Below are 24,785 nucleotides of genomic sequence, written 5' to 3' on the forward strand. Positions count from 1 at the left end.
CCCGTCGGCCCTCAGTTTGTTCTCAGCATTCAAGAGTCTCTCATGGTTTGCCTCCCTCCTTGTCCGCAACTATTTTTTCCCCTTCTTCTCCCCCACGGCCCTCCGCTAAGTTCCTCCTAATCCACCTATACGTGCGAACATATGGTATCTGTCCTTCTCTGTCTGACTTATTTCGCTCAGCATGACACCTATCTTTTTTCCCCTCCCACAATGTGTCAGCACTGTGCTTCGTGCTGGGGATATGGAGGTGGGAAAGACCCAGTCCTTCGCTTCAAGGAGCATTCATTGTAATGGGGAGAGACAGACTAGTTACACTACAACCCACATGCTAAATGCTGTTGTAGGAGCTGTGCTTCTCAGCTGGAAGAGAGCTTCTTACCTCTCATTTAGGCATGACTTCTAAAAAGCTTCTGCAGCTCTAGAAAGCCCAAAGGGGACTCTTAGTATCTGGACCATTTGACCACTTGGTAATTTGCAAGAATAATTTCTAATTATAAGTCCCTTGAGGGTAGAGACCACTTTCATGTGCCTCTCTTTACATAGCTTCTAGCACAGAAATGACTGCAATTTGATGCTTAATAACAGTTTATTGACAAAGATACTGATACACTATGTCCTGATACAATCAAAAGTCACAGCTGTGGCCCATTCATTCTCTGCACCTGAAATTCAGCTGTCGTAGGGATCCTAGTAAAGTCACTCCAAAGACTGTGGCAACAAAGAACTATGACAGGAAATGTTGTAAGTTTCTCACCCTCTGAGTTTTCCCAGATAGTTTTTATTGCATTCACCTTTTGGTGAGCATTGACCTGACGGAGCCAGTGTTTCACTTCTGACCCTCCTAGTACCTACAGCCGTACCCTCAAAATAATTTGTATCAAGCAGAGCTTGGGGAAGGGTGTGTCTGCAAGTCTGACTCTCCGTTGTTCATCTAACTGACTCCATCAGGGCCTGGCTGCAGCTGTATTTTTTCTGTATTTGTCTCTGGGATGTTTTTGTGCCTCACCCCTGTCTCTCCTCGCGTCCCTGGCTCCCTTTCTTCTCCCAGGAGATAGGGAGTCTGAACTTGGAAGCCAATGCGACAGCAGATGGAGCATTGGCCATAGAGAAGGGACTGGCCAATCTGAAGAGCGAGATGAGAGAAGTGGAAGGAGAGCTGGCAAGGAAGGAGCAAGAATTTGACCTGGATATGGACGCAGTGCAGATGGTCAGTTTCTGTCGTTTTCCGTGGGAGATCCTTTTAAACTTGCCAATGTGAGAGACACCCTTTCAAGACTGGTTTGTATTTCTTTTTCTTCAGGTAATTACAGAAGCCCAAAGAGTTGATAACAGAGCCAAGAATGCCGGAGCTACCATCCAAGACACACTCCACACGTTGGACAGCATCCTAAACCTAATAGGTGTGTGGGGCATCCACAGTCTCCCAGCCTCATGCTTCAGGGCTTCTCCCAGAAAACAAGCTAGACCTAGCCCTGATGAATGGAAGTCTGATACCCCTTAAGTGTATCAGAAATTTGCTTTATTTCCAGGCCCAGAGACTTTGGGCGCATGACTTTACATTTTCTGGACTCTATTTTACTATCTTTAAGATGGGTCATCGAGTACCTGTTGCCCTTGGAGGTGAAAGTCTGTAGGTCAAATATCTGAGAGTCTTTACAGAAGGTGGATTGAGGTTCAGAGAGGTTAATCATGCCCCTCAGATCACATAGTAAATTGTGAAGGCAGTATATTCAAACTTCACAGCTAAAGAGAAAACTGGACAGTTTGAAAGTCCTACTAAGGATTCTGGCCTTGGTCCTGAGAAGCTAGTGGACAGTTTAGAGCAGAGTAATAACGTCATCACTGTATATTTCAGAAAGATCACTAAGTGGAGTGCAGGAGTGAGTGGAGGAGAGCTTGGAGGTAGGTTAGACAAAAGGCAGAGTGCGACCACTTTGGAGATGGTGGAAGGAATTGAGGAGGGAGGTGACCAAGCCTGAGCTCTGAGGCAGCAGTAGTAGTGAGTAGGGGAGACTGGCCCAGGCTGTGAAGTCAAAGAGTCACCTGCTGATTCTGCTGTTTGTCCATCCCAACCTGCAGTTGTACCCTGATGTAAGTGAGAACTTGACCGGCCTGTTGATAGCCCAGAAGAAAGGTAAAGATAGTAGGTACAGGAGATACTGCAAACTTTTCAGATACAATAGGTTTAGTGGCACAGTGTGACAACAATTCACATTTGCCCACAGTATCCCTCCCCTGCACCCCCCCCCCCCAAATATACTGATTAAGGTTAACGTTCTGGGTTGGGCGAACTGATATCAAACCCTCATTTGGCCTGATTTGTCATGGTCTGCAGCAGATAGGGAACGAGGGATTGGATCATGGATTCCAGCGACATTCAGGAAAAGGTTTGGTTTTACCTCTTCAATTCAGTAGGACAACTTTAAAATCTGATTTTTCGGTGGAGTACCGTACTCACCCTGGCAGATCAATATTGCCTATGTTGTTATACTAATGAGTGTGCTTTGTGGTCCAGTTGGCCCCAAAGAGTACATACTCTCTAAGGGTGGGGAAAAACAAACAAACCCAGTTCCCCAGTGGAGATACAAGCAGCTTTGTTTAGTGTTCTGAAAAAGGTAATGCAACTAACAGACCCTTCAAGAGAAAATGAGAATTCGGGGAGAGCAGGTTGGTGGGAACTCTTAAACATTTGCTGGGTGTCAGGCACTATGCCAGGTGTTCTCTGGTGTAATATCATTTAAGCCTTTTAGAGGTCCTGTGAGGCAGGTTTTATTATTTTTATTATTTTATTTCACCGAGGAGTAAACTGAGGCTCAGAGAGGTTGATTATGTCCCATGGATCGCACAGTAAACTGTGGAGGTGGGATCTGAATCGAGAACTCTTTGATTCCCGTGCTCCTGCCCTTTTGGAGCAGATTGTGCTGCCTGAAGACATGGTTATTTTGTTCCCAGCATGTCATAGAACCCAAAATTCTGGAATTCTCCCCTGCTCCTAGGTGAAGGTCTGATCTACTGGATCTACATTTTTGTGAGGATGTTGTTTCTCCTGTTTGCTCTCTGGAGTTCTGGAACAGTAACAGCTTAATCTCTAGATGTAACAAACGGGCAGTCAAAAGCTAACACTTCAGCTCAAAAATGTGAGGCCACTTGACCTTGAGTTTGAACTGACCAAAGGCCACTCAAACCCTATTCTGATCAAATAGGTTTGGTCAGATGCCCTTCCTGCTGACATTAGTTTTAGATTATTTATGGGTAAAACATACCTCAACAAATATGACTACATTTCATATTGGAAATAAACTCCTATCTAGTCCGATTCCCACTGCTTCAGGCCAGAATGAAATCTTACATCATTTCCTAACAGCTGGAATCTATCCCCCAAATAGCAAAAGCATACCTTGGCCTCTATAAACCCCAAAACCCAGCCAGTTTCTAAAGGTCTTCTAATGGAAAATAGCAAGATATTTCCCAAGGATAGTTCAGTAAACATAATTTGGAGTTGATTCTGATCCTAGTGTGAGCTGTGTTGGGCAAACACCTTGGACAGTACTCAGTCTCCTATGACCTTCAGCCTTCATCTTTTCAGAGCATGAACTTGGCCCTAAAGTGAAAGGAGAAATCCAAGCTTCATATTGCTTAACTGTAGAGCTCAGAGGCTTGAACTGGGCTATTCATAACTAGTAAGTAGGCTAGAGCTCTCAGAGTATTTTCTATATTATTCCCAATGTAAAATAAGCCTTATTAGATGTATGGCATACCATTTTCTCTGGGCAGGTGGAAACAGGTTTTAGCTAAGGGTGTAGAACACCCATGTGTGTTCAAGGAGATCTAATCACAGCTCCTCTATATTAACTCCTTTCTCATTCCCTAAAATAGACCAGCCTGGCAGTGTGGATGAAGAGGGACTGATCTTACTGGAGCAGAAACTCTTCCGAGCCAAGACTCAGATCAACAGCCAGCTGCGGCCCTTGATGTCAGAGCTGGAAGACAGAGCACGTCGGCAGCAGGACGACCTCCGTTTGCTGGAGACGAGCATAGATGGGATTCTGGCTGATGTGAAGAACCTGGAGAACATCAGGGACAACCTGCCCCCGGGCTGCTATAATACCCAGGCTCTCGAGCAACAGTGAATCAGCCAGAGAGATTTCTCAGCTGAGGTTCTTGGGATACAGACCTCAGGAGCCATCTCATGTGGTTGGGGCAGGATGGAGACATTTGAACAGGTTGAATGGGCATGCTCAGGTCCACTGAACCTGACCCCATCCCTGAGACCTTGGCCAGATAAATGTCTTATTGCACCTGTGTGACACTACTTGCTTCCTGATGCTGGGCAGTGAGGCAAATAGCACTGGGTGTGAGACTGGCCAAGGGCCCGGACCCCAAAGGGTAGACTGAATGGAAGGACAGGCTGCATGGGCAGGTGTTGGCCTTGGGGAAGTCACAAACTGAGTCCTGGAGTATGGACAGTGTATGGAGTATGGAGTATGCTGCTGGGCTATAGTCAGCTTATTCTTTGAGTAATATGACCAAAGGAGAATATTTTTTACTTCGCCCACTCGTATAGTTCTTCCTCATGTCTGAAACAGAGAGTGAAGTCCAGTCCCACTGTGGCCAGTGAAACCCTATTATCTTGTAGTGTCCAACTACAAGTTTCTTGTTGATCAGAGTTCCTCCCACTTAGCACCCAGTTTGTCAACACATCATCCACTTTCAAGCCGGAAGAAGTGAGCAGTGGTGAGTGAGAGGCTGGATGCCTGGTCCATCGGGAGCAATGGTAACCTGTCTGGGTCCTGCCACCTTCGATTTCTCGTGGGGCCGGGACGTGCCATCCTTTCTCCAATGATGCCATGGCAACTTAGAGACTGCTTTCTTATTAAAACATTTCTGACCAGCAAAGCAAACAATGGGAAAGTATTTACTTTTGGGTTACAAAGTGATAGAAACATGTAGCTTGCACATTGAAAGAAGTACAATTATCTAGAAGATTTGTTAGTCCTAATTCAATCCCACTTTTCAAACACTAAAAATTATGTGTCTATGTGTTTTATTTTCTCATTCCCTCTCCCTGTAGCAGAGAATGTTCCTACTCACAGCTGAGCCAGGTAGACTCCATTCTTCATCCCTCCATCCCTCCATCCATCCATCCTTACAACATATATTTATTGAGTACGTACTGTGTGTCAGGGTCTGGGGTACAGTGATGACCTAGGCTCTGCCCTCACATAGTTGACTGTCTAGTAAGGAAGACAAACATTAAAAAAATAAATTTAAACTTACAACTCTTGTTCATCACAAGTGGTTTTTATTGGAATAACCCCCTGGTTTGCAACCTCATTTCTCAACAGAATATGTTGCAAGACACTCCCATGGGGACCTCGGGTCTGGCAAAGCTGGGATGGGTCTGGGTTGTCCGCACTTCTTTACATTCCAGCTGTCACTCCTGCCCTTTCCACACCTGATTGCAACAGACTGTTGAGTCACGATACCACCACTGGGAATTGCTGGAATTGCTGGGAGTCACGATACCACCACTGGGAATTGCTGGAATTGCTGGGAGTCACGATACCACCACTGGGAATTGCTGGAATTGCTGGGAGTCACGATACCACCGCTGGGAATTGCTGGAATTGCTGGGAGTCACGATAACACCACAGAGATGCTTCCACCTCGGCTTGGAAGACTTAGGTGTAGCCTCGCCTCTGTATCTCCTTGGCTTCTCCATGGACATGTTTTTAAATAAAGAACAAGTCTAGATGCCTGTAGTCAGTTTCTAATTTGTCAAACTCTAAGCCTAAGATGGAGGTACCAAAACAATAGAAACCAAAATGTCACAGAAAGAGCAGTGGGTCCTAGAGTTTGCATTTTTCTGAACATCTTGTTTTGCCCTTTCCAACCCTGAGAGCACTTTATGAGAGTTAATTGGTGCTGTCTCCTAAGCATAAAGAAGGACTTTTTCCTGAACAACCTGAACGGGGGGCGGGGGGAGGGGTGTCATAATTAATATTTTTGTCTTTTTTCCTTTGGCTATGAAATTAAGGTAAAATCAATAGTTTGTGGCATATTGTCATGCTTTTTAATAAATTAAAATCTAATAAATTAAGATCCTGAATTGGCCATCTACCCAAGTGGCCAAGGAAAAAGATTCTGTTCCTGTCCACATTAATCCCACAAATTCTGACACGTCTAATCACTTAGCCTTACCTTGTGTAGAAGTGAATTTATTATCCTGTCTTCACATATTCAATCAGATATCCTATAAATCTCTCACAGTAACTAACAACTAGTGTCCGGGAAATGTATATGTATTACTTAGATTAACTACAATATCACACCGACCTAAAAATGCATGTAGCTCAAACACAATAGACTTTTTTTCTTGCTCTCATAATGGATGGGGAGCAAGTTGGCAGGGTGACCCTCCACATAGTCATTCCAGGGACCCTGCCATTTACAATATGTGACTTCTAAAGTTGCCCTGGGACTCATTTCCATTCCAGTGAGTAGAAAAGGAAAAAGACATGGAAGTGAGAGACACCTGGAAGGTTTTTGTGTGCCAGGCCTAGGAGGGGATGCAAGTCGCTTTTTCTCACATTCCATGGTCCAGAACCCAATTTTATGACCACATCTGACGTGCAAGGGGTCTGGGAAATATAGTGCCTTGGCAGGAAGCCATGTCTCAGTGACAATCCTACACTATGAAAGGGAAGAATGCTTTGCTAAGTGATCAGCGTCTGTCTCTGCCAAGTATGAGATTTGGCAGTACATGTTCCAGGGAACTTGCTGAGGGATTCCATTAGTTAATACATGCAGTTATAGGTGCGCCTGGGTGGCTAAATTGGTTAAGTGTCTGACTTTAGCTCAGGCCATGATCTCACAGTTTGTGGGTTCAAGCCCTATATCAGGCTCTGTGCTGACAGTGCAGAGCCTGGAGCCTGCTTCAGACTCTATGTCTCCCTCTCTCCCTGCCTGCTCACCCTGTCTCTCTCTCTCTCTCTCTCGAATAAACAAACATTTCAAAAATATAAAAAATATATACAATTATAATACTATTCCTCAGTGGGATGAATCATAGAATGGGAGAGGATCCCTGAGTAGAGATGGGAAGTGGGAAAATGACTCATGTGACTCCCTTGATGTAGACATGATTCCATCATTTCTGTGGACCTGATAAACTGTCCTTAAGAAGAGAAAAGAGGTGTGTGGCCGAGAGATAACCTACTCAGGACCTAACCTCTGTCACCAGTCTTGTCCTGACCCTGCCAAATTCAGGGAGCTGTCTTTCCTGGTTCTCATCAGTATTTCTAATTGGTAGTGAAAACTCTCTTGTACTTCTCTCCTGAGAGTTTTCTGATTAATCATCTACTTTGACCCATAGGGACTTCTGTTTGGAGATGCGGGGAGGAATGAAGCTGCCCATAGACTACAGCTTCTTAGCAGATGTATTTCTGATCTCCCAGGATGTGGTTTCTTGTCAGCACTCTTGGGAGGCCAGAGAAAAGGGTCAGAAGATACTCAGTAATGTCCAATGTTTGGAGTGAGGCTCACGGACCAGGAATATGTTTATTATGTCTTCTTTTAATGTTTTTGCATGGTCATGGAAATGTTGTAGATTCTAGCTACGGTCCAATTTTCCCACCTGGAAAGCAGAGGTTAAAAATTTTTTTTTCTTTTTTGCTTGGACTACATGGAACTTCCTAAAAACTTCTAAGATCTGAAGCTTACTTATGGGTCATAAGAGAAGAAATGTGTATGTACATGTATGTTAGTTCATAGTGCATATATTTTAGAAGTTCATGTAAGTTAGCAAATCAAACCAATGTTTATGCCCGGCTTTAAACAAGCTTTCAACATTACATACTCTCATGACATAGAAAAGAGTGTTTAGGTTTCTGACCAAAATAGCAAACATAAACACAAGTAATCAATTTACGAGGCATATCAGGCATCATTATGATATGCCGCCAAACCCAGATGGATATGCACCATGCTAACTAATCCCGATCTTAAACAATAACAATAAAACACATAGTAAGAACCAAAATTATTATTTTTTTTTAAATCACAACTAATCTGACAAACAAGTGGCTAAGCCCTAAATGAGGGTCCTACAGGGGATTTGCTATCTTACTTTATGAATCATGGCTGATACTAGCTAATGACAGTCACCATTTAGATCTATACCATCACACCATATATGTCACCACTATGCATGAAATAAAAACTAATAGAGCAGAACTGAACAATTAACAAATTATTATTATTATTATTATTATTTTTTGCTGTTTACATTGCCCAAATTGAGAGTTTAATGATTTGTCTTACTTACGATCTCTTATACCAAAAGTGAGTTATTCAAGTTGAGTTTTTACAAACACATTTTTGTTTCAGAAAGAGCTAATTTCATTAGGGAGCCAAAGCTAACCAAGATGAGACAATGCAGGTTAGGTAGGTTCTATGATCTGATTTTTTTTTAAATTGAAAACTCTTGGGCACAATTCACAACTTTGCTAATTATCCTTCCCTGCTTATGTTCCTTGGGTATGGGTGTATATACTTTCATATTACACATGTGGCATCAGCTAAATCAAGCAGAAGATCTCCACTCTAAGAACATTTTTGCAACTGTTGGCTCCTGTCAAGTAAGACTATGACAAAAAAGTGATTCATTCTGCAGCTCACAGAGGAGATTCTTGACAAAGACACAAGACGAGTAGCATTGTCTTATTTATTAATGTAATTGAAACATTTCGCTGATAAAATTCTTGTCTGTGACTATTCTAGCAACAAAATTTTACCCAAAATATTTCACTGTGAAATGGTGTTGCAACTTTAATGTAGTTTTTATTAATGAATTGATTTTCATAAAGCAAATCTTACTCTCAAAATGGCAGACTCCATGACCAAAAGTGATTCAGAAAAAAAGCTTCCCCCTCCCCATGCCAATCCTTGAGACCGTTTGGATCAAACTGAGTTCTGGCCCTGGCTAGACTGAAGGGAAAGAGTGTAACTCATTCCTAAGTAACTGGAACAGGCTAATAGGACACCTCAAACCTACACGACAAAGAAACCACGTGAAAAATCGAGTTCACTGGGCAGCTATAGGAAGGTGCAGACTGGATGAATCGGACCACAATGCTGTTCCTCAGGTATCCTAATTGGAAGAGCTACAAAATCAGTCCCCGTGTGTGTCCTTCCTCCCCATCTCACCTGTCGGCCTTCCTGCAGTAGCCTTGGGAGAGATCCTGAGCTTTTCATATTCTACTGATTTATTTTTGCATTACTCTTTTGATGAATGGAATATAATAACATGCTTCTCTCTCTTAGTCCCCTAAAGTGTGTATTCCTATCAGTTTGGGAGAGTAGATTTGGGCTGTTAAAATACGAGTCACATCTCCATGTAATTCTCTGCCTTTTGCTGCAGTTTGATTATTGAGTCTCACTTTCTACTTAATTAGAACAGCAAGTTCTTCTTTCTGAGAAGCTGACGCATGAGACCAGAGAACGCTGGGGAAAGTTGGCCAAGCGGAGATGGGAAGAATAGCGTCTCTAGAAGCTCTAGCTCTGGGTTTCAGGCACTTCAGTAAGAGACTTTCCTCCCCTGTTCTTATGTACATTCAAGGAAAATGAAAGCAAGAAGGCCCCAGAGACTGCCTGGGGTTGGGGGTGGCGAATGAGGTACCAGGTAGCAGCACAGAGCCCCCCAGAGGGCCACTCCTTGAGGTGAGAGTCACTGGCACAAAAGGTTTCCCTCCTGCCTGTTCCTTACTCATATCAGCCACTTTCAGAAGGGCAAGAGGGATGTTTTTCATTGGTAGGCAGGAAATGAGGCTCCTGACCTCTCTTAACATGATCATTGCACCCCATGCCTTTCTGAAAATCTCTCAGCCATGCTAGCCTTGAGTTGGCCTTTGTAGGAAGAAGTGGGACCCCAGATGGGGAAGTCAGGGCCTAGAGGTCATCCTGTGGCACCTGTGGCACTACTTCAAACTCTGAGTCATTCCAGTGCCAGCCTTTGCAGCATCACAGCCACAGTGTCCTGCCCTAGACCAAGATAGGGGCTCTGACCTCCCCCTCGCAATGAAGAATAGGGCAGGTTGGAGAATAGACAATCCTGCCCAGAAGGAAATTCACATTTCTGTATATTAAAGGAAAGCTATTTTAATACTACCCCTGTGATCCACCAAGATCACATTTCATCCCAGACATCTTTATTGCCCGTGTTCTTTTCCTTCCTATGCACCTTCCTACCCCCACATTGAGTGTATCCAGCCAGCCCAGGGCCCTATCATGGACTGTGTACTAAACAGGGCTTGACCACAGAGCCCGGCAGAGTAACAGGGGACACCAACAAATGACAACCAACACCAGAGACACCAACACAGGTGTCTCTGGACACCAACACCAGAGACAAATGGTTTTTCTCAGATCTGCTCATGTAGATCCTCATTAAACTCTAACCATAGATAAACTCCACATCCTTAAAAATGCCATGTTGCCTCCAGGGAATCCAGTTCCCTGTTTTCTTTTCCTGGCTTAGGACTGTTTTGCCTAGACAAAGCTCTTCTGTCTCTCTCTAGTGTCATCTTGAACATTCTAGGTCTTTCTTAGCCTTCCATAAAGCAATCAATCCTTTCTTGGATTTAGAAGGTCACTTTTTGGGATTTCCTCTAAGCTGTTGAGATCTCTTGATTTCTAAGGGAAACCTAGCTATGGCCTTCCTCCCCTCTGTCAAGACTGCCATATGCAATGCCCCATATAGGAGCACCTGGGTGAGACATAATTTAAGAGAAAGATGCCAGATAAAGGCTGAAAAGAGTAGAAAACACATGTTACCTGGTCAGTGTCATGGGGAACTAGAGGCACAGAGATAACAGAGTGTAATGACCTAAGGGTCAGGGAAACAATATCCTTTAGCCAGACTCTCCACTTGCTGCGTGACCCTGGGCCAGCCATTTAATCCAGTGGATATCTGCTCCTCATCTTTTAAAGGAGAATGTTGAATTAACTAATCTCTGAAGATGGTTTTTTTTTTTTCATTTATTATTTCATGATGCTTAACCAAATATTGAAACCCAGGAATAGGACCTTCATTCCCTCCTCTGGAGATTATTCCCATAATCCAAGAGGAATAACACTTTCCTAGATGCTGCTGTACCATGCTCTTCTGTTGAATCCTGTTCCTTTTCCTGGAGGCTATTGAAGAATGTCACAGACATAAAATGTGTGCTGAAGAATGGTGTCCCTGATGTCAGATCTCACCCCACTCCTCCTGGACCATCACTGGCACTAGATTTTGACAAAATTATCCTGCTCCTTGGGGACCCAGTCCATGAAAACAACCAGAAACCCCAGAGCCAGAGACTAGATGAGACCCACAGAGCGGAAGAGAATAATTTTCTTTTGGCTCTCGAAAACAGGGCTTGAATGAGACCTGAACAACTAGAACAGTCTGTCAGAACTGTTTCCCGGAGCAGCGGAGGAAGGAAGGAATTAGAAAAAGAATGAAACAATTCAGTGGCTCTTGATATCCTTCCTGCCATGATCTCTGTTCTGTGAACCCATTCCCCTGCCAGACATATTTCCTCAGGCGATGACTGTGATTTCTGGCCTCTGCAGGAGATATGAGTAGCTCCAGAAACAAGGCCGAAATACTGTCTCCAAAAGAAACTGACCTCAGACACCCGCTGTTTGGGCACAGCGAGAGTGGGAGAGAGCCATCAGTTCCCATCAGGGCAACAAGATGCTCTCTCCTTGGTCATCCTGGACTTGTAGCGCGACAGAAGCATTTCCCAGCCAAACAGGCAAAAAATAATTCCAATTAGCAAAGATCTCTAGGATTGAGTGAATTCCTGGCATGTTTTATTTCAGAAATGACTGCACTGGTGGGATTTGGCCTCGAATGTGTGATTCTTTTCTGATGCAGGAATGTAGCTGGACATGACCTCCAGGGGCGTAGGTGGTAACCTGAAGCTTCCTTGGAAATGCCGGGCTGGCAGGGAACCCACTCTGCCATCAGTCAGAGCCCAAATGAGGAGCTGTACAAATGCCACCAGGATATGACGATGGACTGGCTCTGTGTGATCACAGGCCCAGAGCGTCAGGAAAATGATCTTCTAAGCTAAGGAAATGGACTCGAATTCTTCTGAGAAACCCTACTTTTCCCAGACTTGCCTCCCAGGTTTTGGAACCTGGAAGCCTCAGTCCTGACCCTAGACTGTTGCGGTGGGGGGGTGTCTGGGTGTAGGGGGGTGTGAGCGGGTAGGTGGGGGAGGGAGTGTCAGGGAAGTGGAGGCGGCCTGGCCTTCTTTACCGGGTGCGGCCCTCACGCACGTACTGCGCGCTGAGGCTGGCTACAGGGTCCTAACGTAAGGGAAGTTAACCCCACAGGGATGCATCGAGACTACAAACGTAAAGAACCACGCACACGGATTTCATCCAAATTCTATGAGGAGTGAACAACACCAACCAAACCAAACCAAAAAAAAAAAAAAAAATAAAAAAAGAAGAAAAAAAAAACACCCAAAAAAACAAAACACAAAACACACGCCAAAAAACAAGAACAGAACAGAAAAAAATAGCCCTTCGTGGTAAAGGGCATGCTGGGAAGGCGAGAGCCAGAGCCGCCTCCCCAGAGCATGCTGGGAGGACGGGCCCCGGAGCCGCTCTCTAGAGCATGCTGGGAGACAGACGCCAGCACATCTCCGAGGACTGCGGCCCCCCCAACTCCCACCCTATTCCCTCACCCACCCCCGACCCGGAGACTAGAGGAAAGTCTGTCCAAAGATGACTGCTGAGTAGGGTATGCCGTGGTTCTCTGCAGGCCCCCACACTGTGGGGGGCTGAGTCAGCAAGTGGGGAGAACAGTCAGGATGAGGAGACGGAGCAGCAGGGAGGAAGACGGGGGACTGACAGAGACTGGAGGGGCCGGTGTGTTGGCGGAGGACGAGGGGAGAGTGGAGCCAAGCGCCGTGTGGCCGCTAGCCCGAGGCGTTGATGTACAGCTGGCTCTTGAGAATGTAGTCGATGACCGGCTGCGACAGGTAATCCACGACGTGGCCGTCCCCATGCTGCAGGGCCAGCCTGGATGAGAAGAGACGGCGGTCAGAGGACGCCCTCCCCGCACGGCCGGAGGACTGGCCTGCCCGCGCTTCTGATCAGGGGAAGGGTTTACCCCACACCCCAGTGTCTGCCTCCCCCTGGGCTCCGTAAATGGATTCCCAATGGGGCAAAAGGTCGCTTGCCCCAGGATCCCTCCGGCACCTCGGTGACTCCATTTCACCCGGGACCTGCGATTTCCTAACTGAGGGGCCCTAGGCAAGTTAATTAAGCCCATCTGTTCTTTCCGTTTTCTCTCCTGTAAAATGAGGGTAATGTTTGGGCCTATCTATCTCCTTCAGTTATTAAAAGGTTGTGAGAAAAACTAAAAAATAAAAGGATTCAATGCATCATTATGCAAAGCCTTTAGAATAGTCCAAACAGGGGCGCCTGGGTGGCTCAGTCAGTTAAGCATCGACTTCAGCTCAGGTCGTGATCTCACGGTTCGTGGGTTCAAGCCCCACATCCGGCTCTGTGCTGAGGAAGGAGCTCAAATCCTGGAGCCTGTTTCAGATTCTGTGTCTCCCTCTCTCTCTGACCCTCCCCTGTTCACGCTGTCTCTATCTCAAAAATAAAAAAAACATTTAAAAAAAAAAAAAAAGAATAGTCCAAACACCCGGTAGGGATTTCAACGTGTTAGCTATTCACTTCACTACTTTGTGTGTCTCTGCATTCATGAAGATGACTGACTCTCCTGATGGACCGCTTCCTTTCCTTCCTACTGGAGACCTGACAGAGAAGAAGGTGACCTCCTCTGAGGCCCTTCTCACAAGCTCCGGCGGCTGTGGAGGAAGGCACTACCAGGTACAAAAGGGTTCCAGTGATCCATTTTGGCTTCTGCACAGCTGCGTTCCAGCCTTGGTCTGGCTGCTTCCATTCTCTACTCATGCGATGGTCTTGGGAATGGCAGGCCCCAAGGAGCTATTTGTAAACAATGCACACACTCCTCCAGATACCTAGATTCTGAAAGGCATCTGACCCCTGTCCTGTGAGACCTCTTCAGCGGCTGGCTCGCCGCCTTTTCAGTGCATACACCGTCCTGATCNCTCTGTGCTGACTGCCAGCTCAGCCTGGAGCCTATTTCGGAGTCTGTGTCTCCCTCTCTCTCTGACCCTCCCCTGCTCACGCTGTCTCTCTCCCTCTCTCTCTCCCCTAGAAATAAATAAAACATTTAAAAAAATTTAAAAAAAAAGAAAAAGAAAAAGAAAAAGTGGTCTATGTCTGTGGTTTCCAAATGCTAATCCCAACTTGATCAGAATCCCCCAGGAAGCAGATTCCTAGGCCTATCCACCATAAATTCCAATTCAGTGGGATTGAATGGGACACAGGAATGTGTGGCGTTGCGTACGTGTGAGGGGTAATTTTATTGTGCAGCCATATTTGGAACCAAATCCTCCTCCTCTCCCCTCACTGGCCATTGCCATTGGGTTTCAGCTCTCACCTCACAATTCGATGCTACTCTTGAAGTATTTACACCTGTGCACATAATGTCTATTTCCCAGGTTCCCTTGAAGCGAGGCATAGCCATGTGACTGAGGCTGAGCCAGTGGGATGCAGGGGGAAGTGATGTGAGCAACTCTGAGCCATCTTTTTAAAGACCAAGCTCCTGCCCTTTCCAGTAGTCATGGCAGCAGCTGTGGACCCACAGATAGAGGCTTCACATTGAAGACGCCAGAGATTCAATCTCTTTTGACTTCAGTCAGAGAGAAATAAACATTCCTCTTTCTTAAACTGTGACTATTTGGGCTCTTTTTGTTATAGCAGCTTAGCCTATACTCCTATTAATACAGTATTTCATAAACACTTCAAACTAAAGAGTCTCTAACTTAAAACTTTCTCTTCCCCCCACAAGCCAGCTAAAACTAACCAAGGACCTGTTCCCCTTTAAAAGTAAATGACTAGAGGGGCACCTGGGTGGCTCAGTTGGTTAAGCATCCGACTCCAGTTCAGGTCATGATCTCGTGGTTTGTGAGTTCGAGCCCCACGTTGGGCTCTGTGCTGACAGCTCAGAGCCTGGAGCCTGCTTTGGATTCTGTGTCTCCCCCTCTCTCTCTCTGCCCCACCCGCTCTTACACTCTGTCTCTCAAAAATGAATAAATGTTAAGAAAAAAATTTTTTAAGTAAATGACTGGAGACAAATACATGAAGTCCCCAAAGAAGGCTGAATACCAGGCAGCAGGTGTTAGTGGATGTAAGGGTTAGCTTGAACTGAGGAAAGCTGTATAAAACTTGTAAGCCCATTTGACCAAGTCCCCTCTGGCCGTTTGTCAAACGTACCTGCTCTTGGTTGAGCTGACAACAGACATAGGATGGTTGATGTCATCCTTCACCACCATGATGTTGTTCTGGGGATAGAGCAGAGAAATTGGGTTGCTAGCCCCTCACACTAAACTCCTTGGGTGCCCTCATTCCTCCAGCTCCCCCAGGCCTCTCAGAGAAGGAACATGCCACAGAGCTATAGCAGCCTGGAGATGAAGGACTCACTTTGTATTTGCGGAGTATTGAGGAATGATTCATGATCCGGTCTGTGTCAGCTGCGTCCCGGGGCACCACCACAATCCCAAAGTCCCCCACAATCACCTCCATCTGAAAAAACAGAGAAAGCATCCTTTGGTGAGACCATGACTCCAACCCCTACTAAGGAACTACTTAGCAAATGGAATGATCTTCCATGGGGAACCACAAGCTTTAGTCCTAAGCTTGCCTTCTCAACCCTACCAGTCAGCTCCTTCAAGTAAGAACCTGTAACAGTGTTCGTGGAATGAGTGGGAACTTCACCTGGCACACAGAAGATGCTGAATAAATACCTTTAGACTGAATGAATAAATGCACTCCTGCATGTTTGGGCAAGACCTCTCCAATTCCCGAGGCTCCCGTTGAGTTCATTATGCTGAAATGTAATAGGAATGACACATAGTCCATACACGGCAGACACCCTCACAGGCCACACAGGTCCAGCTGCCCAGCACGTGTACCCCAGCTCCCAGCCGGACTACTGAGAAGGGTAGAAAGCTCCCTGGCTCACCCCATGTCAAAGCTGCTGGGGGCTTAAGGGCGATGAAGAGTGCGAAGGGCTTGGAATGCCTGTGTGCCCACAGGCAGTGATGGGAAGATTATTATGGGGTCACTTCTAAGATCAGCCTCTGATAAATGCTTGCTGCCATGATGAGAAATGAAACCTTTGCATTAAAAAAAATGTTTTTTTCTGGTTATAGACATAGTACAAGCTTGGGAAATTCGGGGGGGGCATAATCAGTCACAATCACACAATCAAGATAACTATTCTTGGGGTGCCTGGGTGGCTCAGTCGGTTGAGCATCCGACTTCATCATGATCTCATGGTTCATGAATTTGAGCCCCGCACCAGGCTCTGTGCTGACAGCTCAGAGCCTGGGGCCTACTTCTGATTCTGTGTCTCCCCCTCTCTCTGCCCCTCAGCCACTCAATGCTCTGTCTCTCTCAAAATCTAAATAAACATTAACAAAAATTTTTTAAAGATAACTACTCTTAATGTAGTGTATTTCTGTCCAGTGTTTCCTACTCTACAAATAAGTGTATATAACTACAACTAGATTAAACTAAAAATATTAATCATTTTCCTGTACTTTTTATTTAGCATTATATTGTGAACATTTTTTCACATTGTTAAAAATTATTTGAAAACGTTAAGTTTTAACAGTCTGTATACTTCGTTGTCTGTACTAAGTTATACATGACATATTAAACAATCTGGCATTATAAAATGTGTACAGTTACTTCTGATTTTTGGCAAGTATACATAACACTTTGTTGATGATCTTCACGTATAAATGTTTCTCCACTTCCCTATTTCCTTAGGATAAGAAGTAAAATAATTACATGAAAGGATAAAAACTGATAAATATGAACATTTCATGAACATATTTCAAGTTCATAAGACATATTACCAAGTTGCTTTCTGGAGACTCGTGCCAATCTTTATTTTCAAAAAGCCCGAAAGTTATGACATTTAATAGACTTGGGTCTAGCCCGGGCATATTACTGTTTAGATCTTGCCAATTAAGGATCCCAGATGGGGAAAGAAGGGAGGGGGAGACAGGTTGCTTCTAAGCAGTGTAGCTCATTGAGCAAGACCTGCTCTAGTGGTAAGGGACACGGGTTTTTCCTCCTAATAAGTGCCAGAAAAGCAGACATTATGGAACACTGTGGCCACTTCTGTATCAGACAATTTCTTTTTTTTTTAATGTTTTATTTATTTCTAGGAGAGAGAGAGAGAGAGAGACAGTGTGAGCAGGGGAGGGTCAGAGAGAGAGGGAGTCACAGACCGAAACAGGCTCCAGGCTCTGAGCTGGCAGTCAACACAGAGCCCGACGCGGGGCTCGAACCCACGAACTGTGAGATCATGACCTAAGCAAAAGTCGGACGCTTAACCGACTAGCCACCCAGGTGCCCCAGACAATTTCTACAGGAGCAGAATTCCACTTTTAAGTCTAATTCATTGGTTACGGTTGAGTATGCCACACACGCCCGCACATGTACACACATGTCCTCCAGCATTTCACCTTTACCCTACTTCCCCCATTGCTTACAACTGGAGCTAGAGTCACAGCTGGAACTCCAACATTGCTGAGACAAGAAGCTGGTGGAAGGTACCCTGGGAGGGAGGCTGTGCAGAGACGTTAGANTAGATGTTTCAAGATACCTGGTGTACAGGACATAATACCTTCAATTTGATTCTGAGAACTTGGAATATATATGATGCATGAAAAATGGGGCTGTTTGGGGCGCCTGGGTGGCTTAGTCGGTTGAGCATCCGACTTTTGCTTGGGTCATGATCTCGCGGTTCGTGGGTTAGAGCCCCACGTCGGGCTCTGTGCTGACTGCCAGCTCAGAGCCTGGAGCCTACTTCCAATTCTGTGTCTCCCTCTCTCTCTGACCCTTCCCTGCTCACGCTGTCTCTCTCTCTCTCTCTCTCTCCTAGAAATAAATAAAAATATTTAAAAAAAAAATGGGGCTGTTTGAAGTGAGCATTCTCACTGAAAGCATGAAAACTGTGGTTCAGAGTGGAGTCAGGCCTCGCAGCGGATCACCCCGTGGCTGACATTAGTACAGCTGCGGCTTCCCACTCAGGAGCTAATGATCTGAGCACCCAATCAGTAACAGGGCCAGGTGGCTCAGTGGGTGGCAAGCAGATGGAGACCTTGCTGCTTGAGATGTATTCTCCTTCCAGAAATGGGTGACAGACCTGTCCCCTGGGGGTCGCAGATGGAGCAAGGGAGACAGGGTCCATAGGACAAAACACACAGTTTAACCAAACCCAAGCTGCGTATCTGCAGGGGTTTGCGTCAGAGACTGTGGGTCTTCTCTGCTCCTTTGGCCAGACCCTAGGGCCCTGGGTCTAGAGGGTGTTTGTGTCGGTGTGCATTTGGGGGTGGGAGCGGTGTCACCTGCTGGAGTCGGTGAGGTGTGCCGTGCCCTCAGTCCCTTCGGCTGCATCTCGTGCAGGACCTTAGCTGTCCTTCCCACACCACCCTCTATCCGTCTCCTGTCTGCACCTGGCCCCTCTCTCCAGGAGACCGGGAGACCACCCTCTCCCTGTTTCCTCCTACCTCAGCAGCTGCAATTTTGGGTTCCTGTGATGGTTCTTTCTCATGTCCCATGCCTTAACCCACTGGAGTCCCCCCAGGCCTCAGTCCCTGGACCTTTCTCTCTCTCTTTTTTTTTTCTATCTACACTCACACCGTTAATGATTTCATTTAGTTTCACAGTTTTAAAGCCTGAAAGCTCCCAAATTAATACCTCCAGCACAGGCTGCTCTCTTGACCTTCAAACTCCTATATCCAGCAGCCCTTTCAATATGCTTGTTTAGATGGGAGCATCTCAAATCTAAAATGTCCATGGGCTCCTGAGCCTTCTGACATCAATCAGTGAATCAATCCTCATACCCCGCCCCATCCCATTCCTATAGTCTCTTCATTTCAGTAAATAGAAACTCTCTTCTCAGAATTGCTCAGGCCAAAGCCTTGGCATTTTCCTTGATTCTTCTTTCTCTCACATCCCACATTCCTAAAAGGTAATCCAATCGATTCCATCTTCAAAACAAATCCAAGAATCTGCTCATTTTTCACCATTTCCATGAAATATATCTTGGTCCATGCCTCCTTTGGTAGGTTAAATAATGGCCCCCAAAGATAATGAGGCCCTAAGCTCTGGAACCTGTGCATGTTACCTTATAAAGCAACGTATATGCAGATATGATTAAGGATCTTGAAATTATCCTGCATAACCTAGGTGAGCACTAATGCAATAACAAGTGTCCTTATAAGAGGGAGGCAGAGGGAAACTTAACACAGAAGAGAGATGATGTAAATAGACAGCAGAGGAAGATTTGAAGACGCTCCACTGTTGGCCTTGAGGTTGTAAAGAAGGGGTCATGACCCAAGGAAGGCAACCAATGTAGCTCAAGAAGCCAGAGAAGGCAAGGACACGGATTCTCTTCTGGAGCTTCTGGAGGCAATGTGACCTTCCCAACAACTTGGGTTTGGCTCAGTGAAACCTATTTGGACCTCTGGCTTCCAGAAGGGTAAGAACATAAATGTGTGTGGTTTTTTTTAAAAAAATTGTTTTTATAGTTTAATTATTTTTGAGACCAAGCATGAGTGGGGGAGGGGCAGAGACAGAGGGAGACCCAGAATCCGAAACAGGCTTCAGGCTCTGAGCTGTCAAGCACAGAGCCTGATGTGGGGCTCAAACCCCCAAACCTTGAGATCTGACCTGAGCCTAAGTCAGATGCTTAAGCAACTGAACCACCTAGGTGCCCCTAAATGTGTGTGGTTTTAAGCCACTCCTACAGCAACAGGAAACAAATTCATCCCCATTGCCTCTCACTTGGATTGCTCTGGTCTCCTTGTTTTTCTCTTGTCTTTTTCAGTCTATTCCTAACAGCCAGACCAAAAGTATTAAAACAGATCATGCTGCTCCTTGACTCAAAACTCTTCACTTAAATATCACCTTCTCAGTGAGACCATGCTATTTTAAGACCACGCTTTGTACACAGACCCACATGCTACCCACACCTGCACAGTCCCTATACCTTCCTAGGTTTCACACCTCTTCTTAGCTTTTGTGTCCATCTAACACCTCAGATACATATCTTTTTGTTTAACCTTACTTTTGTCTCTTCTATAAAGGTAACCTCCATGAGGACAGGGGAGTTTGTGTGTTTTAGTCATCGCTGTCTCAAAGGAAAAGAACCAGGCACCTCAAACATGCTTAATATATGCTGTTGAATAAATAGATTCCTGCAGAGTCTTGTCTGGCAGCCCTCTCTGAGGCATTAGCTGATAAAGTCGCCCTGTCTTGGCATCTGGCGAGGAGCCCATGCTACCTAATAGGAGCTCTGGGAGGCCCAAAGAAATTACACGAAAGATAGATTCTCAGGTCCTACAATAAGTAAAGATGAGCTTACTTTTGCAGGTTCCCAGACTCGATCTGATTGGTGAGTGGAATCACCTGGGGGAGCTTTAAAACTCACAACAAAAGCAGATTCCCCCAGACCTTACCCCAAGGATTTTGATACAACATGTCTAGGATGGGCTGCACCCTCTCTCTTAAAGCTTTCTAATCCTTCTGATGTGTACCAACCTTTTGGGAAACTGTAGCTTTAAATCACATTGACAGTTCCCTAAGCTGCTAATTCTCTGGCTTGGTTTGGGAGGAGGTCAAAGTGAAAGATGCCTGAGACAAGCCCCGTTGAGGATTCCAGCAAAAATGAGGAGGTCACTGAGCCCTGGGGAGTAGGGGTGGTTGGGGCAGACATCTGACCCCAGGAAACCAGAGTTTGCTCAGGCTCTGCCTGCCCAAGGAGGCTGCTGGAGTGTGCTCAGGCCCCTGGAATGGAGCTCTTATTCGAGCATGATGCGACTAAAGTCTGCATGTTCATGAAAAGTTCTCTGCAGGTCTTGCCTTGGGAGTAGGGATGTGGGTGAGTAGCCAGGGTAGCAGAGCTGTCTTGGTTGGCAAGTCCCTTTCCCCATGGTGACCAATGTGATCCCATAGTGCCACAGCACAGTTAGCAGGATCAGGGTACAATCTTCCCCCACCTATCCCAGGCATACAGTGGCCCACTCGGTTTAGCTCTGGTCTGTCGTGTCTGAGGTGGGGGCCTGTGACATTCATCCTGTTTCAACTTCCTGCTCTCAGGCACAGCTTTTTGATTATATCTTTTCATCCTCTGGTCAAAGTTTCCCCAGGGAAGGCAGGGGTGGGGATGGGGAGAGGAAGTGGGAGGGGGTAGACTCTGCTTCCCCAAATGTGGGGAATCTGAAGGAAGGATATGAGACATGTTGAGGCAGGAAGCAACTTGGCCTTGGGAAAGAGAACGCTCATGAGGACACAGGCGGCAGATCTCCTAGAAGGAATGTGGACTTTATCCAGAAGGCTGAATTTCAAGATCTGCACTTCGGATTTGGGGAATGCTTTGAGTTGGGGGTACCCTGTATTCTTAGCCAAGTACTTTCCTGGGCACTAGGGACAGAGGGTTGAACAAGACAGATATGGCTTCATCTCCTGGATCAATCACTAGCAGGAGGCATTAAACAAATGATTAATTATTTCAACTGTATCTCTTGCTATGAAGGACCAGGGCAGGTTACTATTGAGTGGCTAATGTCTTCTAGTGCTTAATGTCTTGTGGGTAACTGGTAAAAGTTTGGGCCACATCACACGGTGAAGTTAAACTATCTAACAGGTCAAGCTCCTCCAACCAAGCCGTACTCCGGTACCCTTTCATTCTTTCATTCAAGAAACTTTTATTGAGTGTATATGGTGGGCAGGGCACTATCCTGGTGTTGCCAGATAAGATAGGTAAGTAAAGGGTACTCCTAGACCTTACCCTCTAGTAGGGAGGGACCATAAACAAAAATGTGAATAAGATAACAGCACGTGTGTGGCTTGGGCTCACTTCTGTTTCTTCTCCAGATGAGCACATCCAGGGATGGACCTGAGACACTCATGGATTTGAACCCACTCTGGTCTGCTTTAAAGTCTCTTTCTGCCACATTAAACCTCTTCTACATCCATTTTCTAAGATTCACACTTTGGCTACTTGAAATTTTTTGGCTTGAAAATATATTCTTATTTTTCCTCCAGATTTATGACAGGCTATTCTCAATTCCTTACTCTACAATGCCCTCTGGAGTATGTAATTTTGTATCCTTCCAACTGGGTTGCAAAAGATGCAGGGAGAGGTGTCTGGCAGAAGCCACAGAGTGGGTTAGGGGGTTCTGAAATCTGCCCCTCCCATTTCAGTAAAGAATCCTCCACCCTTGTTCTGGCCTCTCTTCTCTATAGAGGGAAATCAGGGCAGAGATTAGTATGGTCAGAGTTGAGAAAGTGGGAAGGCATTTCCACAATGGTTCTCTTAAGGGCAAAGAAATGAATGATCCTTCTGAGGGGTTTCCCAGAGGAAATTATCCCCATCCCCATTTCCAACTTGACTGGGGGTGTGGGAAGGCAAGAGATTCCAGAATCAAGTTAAAAGCTTGAACTCCCAACCAATGCTATCTTTCACACGAGAACCAGAATGTCCCATGGTAGGAGATAAGCCTCCTTCCCTAGAGCCCGTAAATTCGGCATTGGTTTTTTATCAGCGTGGGGGCCTAATCCCCCGGGTGGAAGTGTCCATCGGGCTTCCTGGCTGGGGCTGGACTGTCTGATAAAAACCATCTGAGCCTGAAAGACCAAATGTTTGTCTTTGCTCTATTAGTCCTGGAGCCCTGGGATTTCTTCTGGAGTGGCTAGTGCCCCAGGCTCTTCCTCTGTTTATTTTCTTTGGTTGTTTTCCCATAGCTTGTGGATGTAGGAAGCAGTTAGCTCCTGGCTGGTTGGCTGGAAAAATATAGGATACAGCCAATCAGAGCCAGCCTGTAGAATGCTGGGTTTCAAGAAGTAAAAAGAAAAGACAATTTCCTCATCTGTCTACTACCTCTGGTGCCTACTGTTCTACCTGTAGATTTTTATTCCTTTGGGTTAATTATTAATGCTTGCTCATTTAAAATGCACATAACATTCAAAAGCAGCTAATACATTTAATCATTGAACTTAATGAATTTGCCTGCTTGTTGAAAAGTCAAAAGCTTCTCAAATAAAGACCAAGATAAACCTTCTATTTCAACCAGTCAGGACCATCTCCCCAGAAGCTCTTGTTCTCACCATTAGATCTTTTTCAGCCTTCTCTCTCAACCCAGAGAGTCCTCTCTCCACCCACTTAACCCAATCCTGCCCATCAAAACCCAGCCCACCTGTTCCCCTTTTACAGCCTTTCATCGATTATATATATATATATATATATATACACACACACATATATATATAATTCTTCTCATTGTCTGTCTTTTATGGATTAGGGATCTACTGACCTGTGTGAAGTTGGGCTTTGCTATTTAACAGCCATGTGCTCTTGGACAAGTCACAATCCATGTGAGCCCTGGTGTCCACATCTGTACATGTGAATACAGATGCCCCTTCATAGGAGTGTGCTAAGGGTTGACTGAGCTAATCCATGAAAAACAGTCAAAGGGTTTATTGTGTTTCTCTCCCACTGGAAACTAAAGTGCACACAGTGGGGAACTTTGTCTATTGTGTTTTCTCTGTTCATTCAGCCCTAGAACAATGAATGTCTGGCACTTGGTAGGTACTCCATGAATATTTTAAAACCAATAGATGAATAACAGCCAACATTTATTGAGTGCTTACGAGGTTCAGGAACTCTTCTAAGCTTTGTACAATTTTATTTCATGTTATATAAAAAACTAAAAGTATTTTTAGACTGCAAGTGCCTTAAGGACAAATAACATGCTTATATTCGTACTGGGCACTCAGTAAGTATTTACTGAAAGACTGACTGAAGGAAAGAATGCTTGAATTGGAATTAATTTGCCAGACGGACTTCCATCACAATATGATGGACAAAGAAGCTGACAGCATAAGAGCCCTAGACAATGGGTTTTCTTGGGGGGAGGGGAGTGAGTGTAAGTTTCCTGGTTCACAAATGTGCCCATGGCTGACCCTCTATCCTTTGGCCTTGACTTCCCACAGATCCTAGTCCGTGCTTGGATACCTGCTTTGGTGCCGGAGGCTGGATGTGGCACAGCAAAGATAAGGTCTCCTAAGGGAGACGAGCTCTGTAATAAAAACCCAGGGATGGGATGGGCTAGGGGGCCTGGGTGCCAATCCCCAAGGCTGGCCCAGGAGTCTTGATCTCGAATTCTCTCAGGAACCAAGAATGAAAAAGCCAACTGCCAGGCTGCACAAGCAGCTCTTTTGTATTCCTTGGAGAGAAACTTGATGAATATGTATGGAATTTTCTCCCTCTGGAATGTAAGGGGAAGGGTGTGTCATTGGTCAGAGGAGGTCAGAATTCACTGTGGGCTAATGGGTCTTTGTGCCTAATCGGAAATACCCAAGGGATGTGTTAGGAGGTGGGGTTGTTCCTTTAGCTGTGTGATTATATTTCTGGGTGGAGAGCACTGGTTCCGGAATCCCAATAGAAAGAACTAGATGGATTCAGCGGAGAAGAAAGTAGAAATTGTGACCGGGCTGGAGGAAGCCTTGGTAGTCCTACTGTAGAACAGACCAAATAAGCCGCTTCCCAGCCTGGCTGGGGGCAAAGCTGCTCCACGGCCCCCTTTGAGCTTTCTTTACAGAACGGT

The 24,785-nt window shown here is 45.5% G+C and overlaps 2 protein-coding genes across 2 annotated transcripts in view; one reads left to right on the plus strand and one right to left on the minus strand.

Moving 5' to 3' along the window:
• Positions 1-5,279, plus strand: part of LAMC2 (laminin subunit gamma 2) — a 56,964-nt gene extending 51,685 nt beyond the window's left edge. The window contains exons 21-23 of the mRNA XM_077763242.1: positions 1,049-1,207; positions 1,301-1,400; positions 3,877-5,279. Coding sequence (XP_077619368.1) covers positions 1,049-1,207; positions 1,301-1,400; positions 3,877-4,130 — 513 coding nt within the window. The 3' untranslated portion in view covers positions 4,131-5,279. The remainder of the gene's footprint in view (positions 1-1,048; positions 1,208-1,300; positions 1,401-3,876) is intronic.
• Positions 5,280-8,711: 3,432 nt separating this feature from the next.
• The window catches only part of NMNAT2 (nicotinamide nucleotide adenylyltransferase 2), a 145,306-nt gene continuing 129,232 nt past the window's right edge, over positions 8,712-24,785 (minus strand). The window contains exons 9-11 of the mRNA XM_077763243.1: positions 15,580-15,681; positions 15,373-15,440; positions 8,712-13,080 (exon numbers count right to left, since the gene is read on the minus strand). Of these exons, the coding sequence (XP_077619369.1) occupies positions 12,978-13,080; positions 15,373-15,440; positions 15,580-15,681 (273 nt within the window). The 3' untranslated portion in view covers positions 8,712-12,977. The remainder of the gene's footprint in view (positions 13,081-15,372; positions 15,441-15,579; positions 15,682-24,785) is intronic.

This window comes from Crocuta crocuta, unplaced genomic scaffold (assembly GCF_008692635.1).
Source record: "Crocuta crocuta isolate KB4526 unplaced genomic scaffold, BGI_CrCroc_1.0 scaffold3, whole genome shotgun sequence".
Taxonomy (NCBI): Eukaryota; Metazoa; Chordata; class Mammalia; order Carnivora; family Hyaenidae; genus Crocuta; species Crocuta crocuta.